This window comes from Ruditapes philippinarum, unplaced genomic scaffold (assembly GCF_026571515.1).
Source record: "Ruditapes philippinarum isolate M1 unplaced genomic scaffold, ASM2657151v2 ctg3235_1_1_1_1, whole genome shotgun sequence".
In the NCBI taxonomy this organism is placed as follows: Eukaryota; Metazoa; Mollusca; class Bivalvia; order Venerida; family Veneridae; genus Ruditapes; species Ruditapes philippinarum.
In genome coordinates, this window is record NW_026860668.1 from 89752 (window position 1) to 99818 (window position 10067).

General features: G+C 32.6%; 1 protein-coding gene and 1 long non-coding RNA gene across 2 annotated transcripts; both read left to right on the forward strand.

The window, feature by feature from the left end:
• Positions 1-542: 542 nt before the first annotated feature.
• Positions 543-7323, forward strand: LOC132712986 (epidermal retinol dehydrogenase 2-like). Its single transcript, XM_060695425.1, has 6 exons — positions 543-988; positions 2080-2264; positions 3083-3214; positions 4194-4438; positions 5497-5622; positions 7071-7323. The coding sequence occupies exons 1-6, from the start codon at positions 835-837 to the stop codon at positions 7165-7167; spliced, it is 939 nt and encodes a 312-aa protein (XP_060551408.1). The 5' UTR covers positions 543-834; the 3' UTR covers positions 7168-7323.
• A 351-nt stretch (positions 7324-7674) lies between these two features.
• On the forward strand, positions 7675-9803 carry LOC132712987 (uncharacterized). The gene is made up of 2 exons (XR_009623391.1): positions 7675-8657; positions 8691-9803. It is a non-coding gene; the product is annotated as an uncharacterized LOC132712987 (long non-coding RNA).
• Positions 9804-10067: the final 264 nt, after the last annotated feature.

A 10067-nucleotide genomic window follows, 5' to 3' on the forward strand; every position in this document is an offset into this window, starting at 1 on the left:
TTTTAACAAAAGCTAGAAAGTAACTTTTGATGAATATGTTCAAAGTTTAAATTAGTCTCCTTTAATATTCTAATCATTTTGGACAAAATACTCTTAGGGTCACTGAAACTGGTCCTTCAACGATAAATATAGACATATTTACAAGCAATTATTAAGATTAAAACACTCAGTACATCTTATCCAACAAAGAAGACAGTCATAACATTATATATAGTATAATTACCGGTAAGTATATTGTCTATTATTCATCTTTTGAAAATAATAAATGTGGTTTAAACTTTTGTAGTATTTCTTATTCTAGAAAATACATCGGCCTTAAGTAGAATTTTTCTTTTGTTATAAAGGAAATGTGTCCATCTTAGACAAAAATATTTGTCATTTAGGCCTTAATTAACTGTTATCTGCATTGAGAGAGAGAGGGAAGGAATATATTTAGTAGTATTGTTCCTATTGAGGGGTTTTAGAGTTGTCAGACCTGTTAAAAAAATTTGGTATTGTTCAATCTTGAATATTCGGCATTTTCTGATGTTTTCGTATTACGCATGTTTACAGTAAAAAATACAATACGCAAACTTTCTCTAGTTGCGAAGGAAATATGATATGAAATAACGTTTGACTCTAGATCAACACGGTTGATATGCCTGTAACGTTTTCAACTATATTTTCTAATGCGTTACTGTCAATTTTAAGAGATTCAGATTACATACGTGTTTGGAGAGGTCTACTTTCGGTTTTGAAAATTGACCTTTGACCCGACCGAAGTCCAAACTTATCAATCTCGTATTAGTTACATTAGATTTTTATTTATAAAGAAAAAAAGTCAAAGACTGAAAGATGGCGGAAAGCATTGTTGATATTATAAAGGGTGTTCTAAAATGTTTAGGACTCGTAGTTTATTACTGGATCATAGCCATTGTAAAGGCAATTGTACCCACAAGCTGGCAGGCAAAAGATATATCCGGGGAGACTGTTCTCATCACAGGAGCAGGTATTGAAATGAGGATTGTTTCACCCTCCAGATTCTTCCTCCCAAACTTAATGTTACTGATTTATTTTGTCGAAACATTGGAAGGGTTTATTAGACCGGGTTCGAGTCTGGGTAACACCCTTGGGATTTTTCAGAGACAGTCACACTTTCAGTGTTTCCCACCTAACTAAAGGTGTACTGGTAAGAAATCAAGGTAATCCTTGCATATATGTATCAGATCTATACACTGGGCATGTAAAAGAACCAAGGGGTTTATTCAATAAAAGTTAGGGACTGGTTCCCTGATTCCCTTGTATCTCATAGCTGTCTCTGAAGTTTAGAGTCATGTCTTCGACCCAGTCTAAATTGAATTTGGATGCGCCCCACTGAAGATTCGCCTCTAGAGTGACAATTCACCCTAGATTAGTGACAATTTGCCCCATTTAGAAATATCATTAAAATCCTAAGTTATTAAAATTAGGAAATGATAAGATTAAAAATACCCTCGATGAATCTGTTTGTGAGTGTATGTGTGTGCATGTTTGCTTGCGTGTACTCTCCTGCGCATCACTCAAATGTTCCACTATCGCTCACTCGAAGTAACATGAGTGTATTAACTGAGCTGCGAAGGGAACGTAGGTTGCGTGTAATATGTATACATGTAGTTACAGACTTTATTGAGATAATGAAAATCGTCCTGTCAGGAATATTTGAGAATTGTTCATAAAAAATTTCTAGAAGAATTATCCAAACAGATTCAGAGAGTGTCTTTCAAAATACATGTATTAAGTTAATTAATTCATTAACAGTGGAACACCTCAGTTTTCGGTAATTTAAATGTACTTAAAGTTTGTGTATTGTGACCAAAATTGCCATCAATAACTGTGAGTAATGAAATGGTTATTGACATTCAGTAATATTTCAACTGATTCTGAAGGATAATTTAAAACTATTTTCAATATAGAAAGTTAGAGAAAAATACTCCCCATGTATATGACTACAAAGAGAGGTAAGTCATGACAATATCTCAGAAAATATTTCGGTTGATTGCACACTGTGTTTAACTTTTTTCCCCCCGTGTTTAACTTTTTTTCCCAACAACATATTTACAGGAAGTGGTATTGGACGACTGATGGCATTAAAGTTTGCAAAGTTGAAATGTCGCCTTGTATTGTGGGATGTTAACCAGTCAGGCAACGAGGAAACATTAGCAATGTGTAAAGAGTATGGTGTCACTGTTAAAGCGTACAAGATAGATCTTTGTGACAGAGATGATGTATATCATGTTGCTAACAGGGTATGGGTTTTCATGTACTTGTCAAGAAGATCTTGATTGTTTAATTTGATACTGTTCTTTTATATATAACACAAATGAGCCGCGTCACGACAAAACAAACATAGTGTGTTTGCGACCAGCATGGATCTAGACCAGCCTGCGCTTCCGCGCAGTCTGATCAGGATCTATGCTGTTCGCTTACCAACTCTATTACAAGTAGAGAAACTGATAGCGAACAGCATGGATCCTGATCAGACTGCGCGGATGCGCAGGCTGGTCTGGATCCATGCTGGTGGCAAACCCATTATGTTGGTTTTGTCATGACACGGCTCGAATATCTGTCAATACTACTGACTGCAGCACTACGTTCAAAGTGATATAGTTTTTACTTGCTTACCAGATGTTTTCATCTCAGTGCCTTGCCCGAATGTAGTTCATAATACATGTAGTATTATTTTTATTCAATGCATTAAAATGATCCTGTCAGAAATGTATAAATTGATTCTGTAAATTCTTTCATTTAAATACTGCAACTCATATTTTGGGCATGAAGATTACTTTTTGCCATAACACAAAGAATTAAGGCTAATATATACATACATGTATAGCTTTTGTTAAAAATTAAAGGAGAGGACGTAACCATGAGCTATTGCAGCTCTCGGTCCAATTCATTCCTGCTTTAAATTGTAAATTACTAACATGTGTATATACCTTGAATAAAAATATGTGTAAAAGTAAATACTAAAAGCTTTTTTGACTACTTTTGATTAATTTTATACAGTATTTAAAACATATACAAACATATTTTCATTAACGTTCGAAGTTCCATTTTTTTTTAGGTGAAAGAAGAGGTTGGTCAGGTTGATATACTTGTAAACAATGCTGGTATAGTGACTGGGAAAAAATTCTTGGACTGTTCAGATATGATGATACAGAAAACTATGGAAGTGAACATAATGGCTCACTTCTGGGTAGGTTTGATTGCTTGCTATTATCAGTAAACAAGTGCAGACATTGAATTTTCATAAAAAAAATTTCTTCCCCATTTGCAAAAATACTGTATAATTTCCCCCCAAAAATTAAGTGCGGCGCTGCTTCCTCTACTGGTGAAAAAAGCCCTAGACTTAAGAACCATCTTTTTGTTGATTTATATTCCTTTACATGGGGAATCATTGATTCCAATACTATTTATGTATCTAGGGTTGACGTCAAGACTGTCGTAAGTCTGCCTTTATTTCATATAAGTTACTGCAGTTTTGCAGTCAACCCTGAGTATAGTATTAATTACAGTCTAAGCCTTTGCATATTATTTTATATAAAACATTCATGAAATTTTTTTTTTAATACATGTATATTATTATATCACATACCTGTTCCAATTTTGCGACTCCTGTCGAGAATATAATTTAACACAACGTTGTTTGTGTTATACAAACATAGTGTAAAGACGTGCTAAATGTTAACATAACATACAGGTGGGTCAATGAAAAATGATTCTTTTGCACCTTAAACTGTTGTCATAATATTGGGTATGTGATAAATAGAATATTATATTCCTGTAGGTTCATTACTGAATTTATTGGACTCGTTGAGTAAACTAAAATTTTATTAAACTTGTTCAATAAAGTCAGTATTGAACCTACACTCATTCAATATCCACGATATATTTCATCGAAAACAAGCTGTATGATATGATTAAATGAGCCGCGCGTCACGACAAAACCAACATAATGGGTTTGCGACCAGCATGGATCCAGTCCAGCCTGCACATCCGCGCAGATGATCAGGATCCATGTTGTTCGCTTACAAACTCTATAACAAGTAGAGAAACTGATAGCGAACAGCATGGATCCTGATCAGACTGCGCGGATGCGCAGACTGGTCTGGATCCATGGTGGTCTCAAACACATTATGTTGGTTTTGTCATGACGCGGCTCAAATGTTATTCAGACAGTGAAGTCTTTCCTACCTGACATGATGAGCAGAAATCACGGCCATATTGTAAACATTGCAAGCTCTGCTGGACTCGTAGGAGTTACTGGCCTTGCCGACTACTGTGCCAGTAAATTTGCTGCCGTTGGCTTTGATGAATCGCTGAGATTCGAACTTGAGGCGCAGGGTAAAGATGGTATATATACAACTGTAGTTTGTCCGTTCTTTATCAACACAGGAATGTTTGAAGGTGCCAAAACAAGGTAACTTTTCTTGTAAATATGTTACAGATTTGATGAAAGTAGGATAAATAAAGACTGCTTTGGTACTTTAGTGAGAATAGACCATTAACATGGGGCCAGTTTGCTAAGGCCTTTGGGCAGCCACTTTTGGAGGATCAGATTTTTGAAAAGTTAATCAGTCATGAATTATTTGCTTGTTTAATTTCCTTAAAGTCAACTGAAGAAATGGTGTATATGTTTTTATTGTGGGTTTAATAGAAAAATTGAGCTGGACTAATCTTAAATTCCACCAAGAGCATGGTTTTTCGTATGGTACTAGATTACAATCAGTTATTAAATCATATTATTAAATAACTATACGTTATTAGTCCTATAAAAAAGCACCTGTCACGTTCAATAACACCGTGGCCTGCCTTAAAACAGGGCCAATATCTATATCACTTTTTCGGCCCCGGGCCGAAAAGTGATATAGATATAAAGCCCGCATTTGAAGTAATTTGATTGGCTAATAAAGCAGGGCCAAAAAATGATATAGATTTCTGCAAGAAACTGGGAAATGACAGCCATTTTGTTTTAACTCGGTCTATGTGTAGACGTCGACAGGTTGCATAAATGAACAAAAAAAAATCTCAGTTTCTATACAATCACAGTCTGACATTTTTGTTGTACATGTACAATATAAGTTACAAAATGTAGGTTTTCCATACAAACTGATATAATGTAGTTATTTTTACAGTTGCCCTTTGTTATTATTAAAATATGTTAGAATTAAAATAAGAAGAAGTGCCTTAGGCCTTGGGCCAATACGACTGCCCTCTGACAAATAACAGGGCCAATATCAAATCACTTATTTATTAACATATAGTAATGACTAAGTTTTTCTGTGAAGTATTAGTAAATTATAGGTAGACATGTGCAATCACAAGATTTATAGTACATTAATTAATTAAGATCCATAATGCAATGAGCAATTCATCTAAACTAATAGTATTCATTATTGCCAATTAACTTACCATGTCTACAGACTGATTATATAAAACAATATTTATTGATTGGCAATTATTAAATCTCTCTTGTAGGTTTCCATTTCTGTTACCGATCGTAGAGCCGGAGTATGCAGCCGGAAAGATTGTGGACGCTGTGTTGTGTAACCAGTCGATGCTTCTCATACCTAGAATATTATACTGCTTTTTTGCTTTGAAAGGGTAGGTAACTCTTATTTGTCTTTGTTCAGTTTGTTGTTACATATTTATGTAGTTACCTCCCTTACTAATTAGGGCCAGATTGGTTATTTTTTGTTCTTTTTTGCCTAATTACTTTGTATTTGCCTGATGGTATGAAATCATTTTAAGCTCTTCTATTTGAAGAATAGGGAGAGCTGTTTAATTCACCCAGGCATCTATGTCATACTTTGGTTAAGTTTTTCGGTGCAAGTTGGTATCTCAAAAACTTTTGAAGGGAATAAGTTGAAATTTCACACACTTATTCGAGAGCATGATAGGAAGTTACTGTTTAAGGCAACACAACTCTAACTTAGATTTTGACAGAATTATGCCCCTTTTTGATCTTCTATATTCTATATTATCCAATATTGTTTTACTACCAATCACTGAGAATTGTTGAGCAAGCTGTCGGTATGACAGCTTTTGGTAAAAAAAAGGATGAGTGTTTGGGTTTTGCTGTACAAAGGAAGAAAAAAATATATCAACTATACAAAATGCTAGTTTCTGAATTCTTTAGTAAATGCTTTTTGAGAAATCATCAACAAAATAAGGTGTTGAACGACTTGCCATAATTGTACATGTAAAAATACAAAAATGTACATTACTTTCTCAACTTAATCTCAAGGTATAATGTATTTTTTCCACTTTTGGATTTTGAAATGTACCATGATTTTTAAAATCAGGGGTTTTGATTTGTGATATCAAAAGCTAAAATTAGCCAGTCAGTAGGGATGGGTTTTGTCAGGCTACAAGGAGATTCTAGCACTTGTCTGTCATCAACATTAAAGTTAACTCATAATATGCAAATTTCTAAAATGGACATGTCCAGTTTCGATTTTGAAAACCATCCATTATCATTTTAGGGGTTATAGAGCTTAAACTTTGAATTGGTTTGCCAACAGGACAGGGCCTGGTGAGACAGAACAAATGTACAGGCTAGCCAGGCCCTATACTGGTTACAAAGACTAGTCACTTTAAATTGCATTAGGTTAAAGGAACTCCACTGAGGTCAAAAAAAGGCTGATAAACATTTGAAATTCTTACATAGATCAAGTGAAGCACTTAAAATGAAAGATCTGCAAAGGATTATAAAGAAATTTACTCCTAATTAAATTGAATATCAATTTTTTGGTCTGTTTTTTAGCTCGATTATATCAAAAATGATTTTATTTTTGGGTCAGTTTTGTTGTTATTTTTGGGTCATTTTTGCACAACAAAACTGATTATTCTGGAACAAGGAGGTGAGGGAATGATCTGAAAAATTATAATGTTCATAAAAGTTATTGGTACAGACTTTCAACAAATTAAAAGATGATATTCAAATTTCTGAAAAATATGTTTAGTCCAGTCATTTCAAAAAAACCTCAGTGGAGTCCCTTTAAAGCTTAAATGTATGTTATGCAAAGGAAGTTCTATTTTAAACATTACAGGTTTCTGCCGACGTCATGTCTACATGTTATCAGTAAGCACTTGTGTATTAACAACTGTATGGATGACTTTAAGGGGAGACAACCTAAACAAGATTAAGAAAGGAGACAACAACAAAGGGGCCATAACAAGCTTTGAAATTGTGATAACAAAGTATTTTTGTGTGTATGTCGTGTTATAGTCACAGCTTATTCTATGACATATACTGTAACCATCTTTCTACGTATTTCTCCTTTTTTTTCTTCTTTTTTTTGTAAAATGTTTATTTTTTCAAAATCAGATGGCACGAATATACAGGCTGAAATACTGGCTGATTTAAGTGTGCTCTTGTCCCAGTAGGCCTAGAGTCAAAGTTGCCACCAGTAGGCCTAGAGTCAAAGGTGAACTAAAATCCCTTATCAAATGGTATTTATAATCTAGAAGACTTCTACAAAACTTGGATTACCGTATTTACTCACCTGTAAGACGGACCACACATTTTGTCACGTGATCATGCACTGGGTTATTTTTGTTGCATAGCATTTTAAAGAAACAGAACTTTAAAATTCTTCTAAAAAAGGGAATCAAAAAAGAATTTACGCATAACGGAAAAAAAACGTATCCTTTTTTTTCTTCTTTTTTTTGTAAAATGTTTATTTTTCAACTTTTGATTAAAACAAAATGTAATTGTTAAAGCAGCATAGCTCTAGATTCATGCTAATTTTGATGAAAATATTGAAAATGTATTAAAAAGTATAAAATTATTAAGTGAATACAGAAAATAATTCACACATTGCAAATGACATATAAATTTATGGGGGTCAAAAGGGCCAGGATATGCAAAATATTTCTTTTCACTGTATTAAATCCCGCAGTAGAAATAATCATTAGCATATAACATGTAAATTATTTCTTCACTTGTGAATGTTTTTACTTGTCTAAAATCTTATATTTTTCTCAAGGTTGATTTTCTTGAAATATTTGACTCATCTGGAGGCGTGCAGCTTTAATTGTGTTGTAGGGTAATTTTGACATGTTTATTATCATTTTGTATCTATATTTACATAAATTCATATACATTGACCAACTGAGATTTTTTTTTCATAACTTTGATTCCATACTTTATTTTATCACTTACCAGTGCGGCCTGCACCTTTAACGACTCCGTAAATGTGGTATTGCATGGTCTTGCATATATTTTAATGTGACATCATTTGCTTTATACAAACATAGTGTAAAGACGCACTAGGCGCATCAATGAATAATTATTCTTTTTACTTTAAACAGTCTTAATTTTGGGTATGTGATAATTAGAATATTATATTCGTGTAGTTTCATTACTGAATTTACTGAACCAGAGGCTGGCATAATATGATTTGATTTATCTCGTTCAATAAATTTAGTATTGAAGTTACACTCGTTCAATATCCTCTATTTAATCAAGGACATATGTGGGGGATTTATTTATAGTAAATATTCTTAATATTCTGTCTTTTAAGACTAAAATGAAATAACTAGTCACAAATACATAAAGTCCTTGAAATTCATCCTTATGGTCTGTCATCTATTTCATCTAATATTGTCATTCATTTATATGTACGATGTTAAAGGTAAGTGGACATAATATATGTACAATGTTAAAGGTCAGTGGACATAATATTTACATATTAAATTTTATCATGTAGAGCAAACTTAAGTAAGTTTATTTGACCTAAAACCGGAAGTGACTTACATTTATATCCCTATGTATATTTTTGATTATTCATGATAACAATGTTAATAATTGTGCTCAATTAAGTGTATTGCTTGAATGATTTTTATATTATAATAATACAACAAGATATTTGATGTTTAGATATTATCTTGGATAAAAGATAACATTTTGAAGTCCTAGATATTACTTACTTTTAAGACTTACCAAACTTCTGCTGATGTTTTTGCCTTGGTTTTATTCTGGTCATATTTTTCTTTATTTTTATCCACCCAGTATATCCATATAATGCAAGAATGGTAAAATTCACCGAGAAATATGCAAAATAATGTGAAATCTGTGCAAATCTATGAATGAAATAATTATTGCTGTAAGTAAATGAAACCATATATTTTAGAGAAAGTAAACTAAACTGAAAGAAATGAATTAGAGCATATGGCTGTTTTAACATCATATTTCAACCCCTTTTACAAATTTTACTAGGAAAGTCTTTTTTTTTATGATCATTCATTTACAAGTCTACCTGGCTACTAATTTCAACAATATATATATTCACGTTTAGACATTGCAGTTGTCAATCTCCGGTGCATTATTTTCTCATTTATATCAATCCAAATCCCAATTAATGTATGGTTATATCATTTAATATGTTTCTATGTTAGTTATTCCATGACTTACAAACTTGTTTCTCAATTGGAAATAACTTGATGGGTTAATTGAATTTAATTTCCTATATTTCTGTACACATGTAGATATCAGTCATGAAATATTTTATAAGTTGTTAGATTTTGTAACTTTATCCTACAGTGGATATCAAGCGAGCAATGTTTGGCCATGTAAGGCCTCTTGTTTTTTTGTTTAATCTTGATTCAATTATGTTCATGTTATCTTTGTAAAAATATGATGTGTAAAATGTATTAATCAAATAAATGATACCCATCAGTATTTTATGACAACCATGAATGTACATTATATATACGAGTATGTATAAACAAATATAAAATAAAGACATTTTTGATTGAATAGATTGGAATTTTGACGCCTGTATAGAGTTTGTTATTTATCTTGTTTCAGTGAGTGAACACATTTTACCGGTATTGGTATTATAGCATATTGCATGTTTCGTTGGTTTGTAAGATGTACATTCATCTAGATTTTTAAAGTTACATGAATGTTGGACTATTATGTCAGAAACTTAGAGTAATTTAATCATTGTCACTCTTTCTGATGCGACAAAACCATTCATGTTTTAGGGAAATTTTAAAAATAAGTGCTGAATAAAATTAGATGGCATATAAATGAAAGCGAA

Bases quoted from the DNA above. Each gene is read 5' to 3' on its own strand.
- LOC132712986 (XM_060695425.1), top strand. From the start codon at position 835: ATGGCGGAAAGCATTGTTGATATTATAAAGGGTGTTCTAAAATGTTTA. The intron at 3,215-4,193 runs GTAGGTTTGATT...AATGTTATTCAG, and splicing joins ACATAATGGCTCACTTCTGG to ACAGTGAAGTCTTTCCTACC. The intron at 4,439-5,496 runs GTAACTTTTCTT...TCTCTCTTGTAG, and splicing joins TTTGAAGGTGCCAAAACAAG to GTTTCCATTTCTGTTACCGA.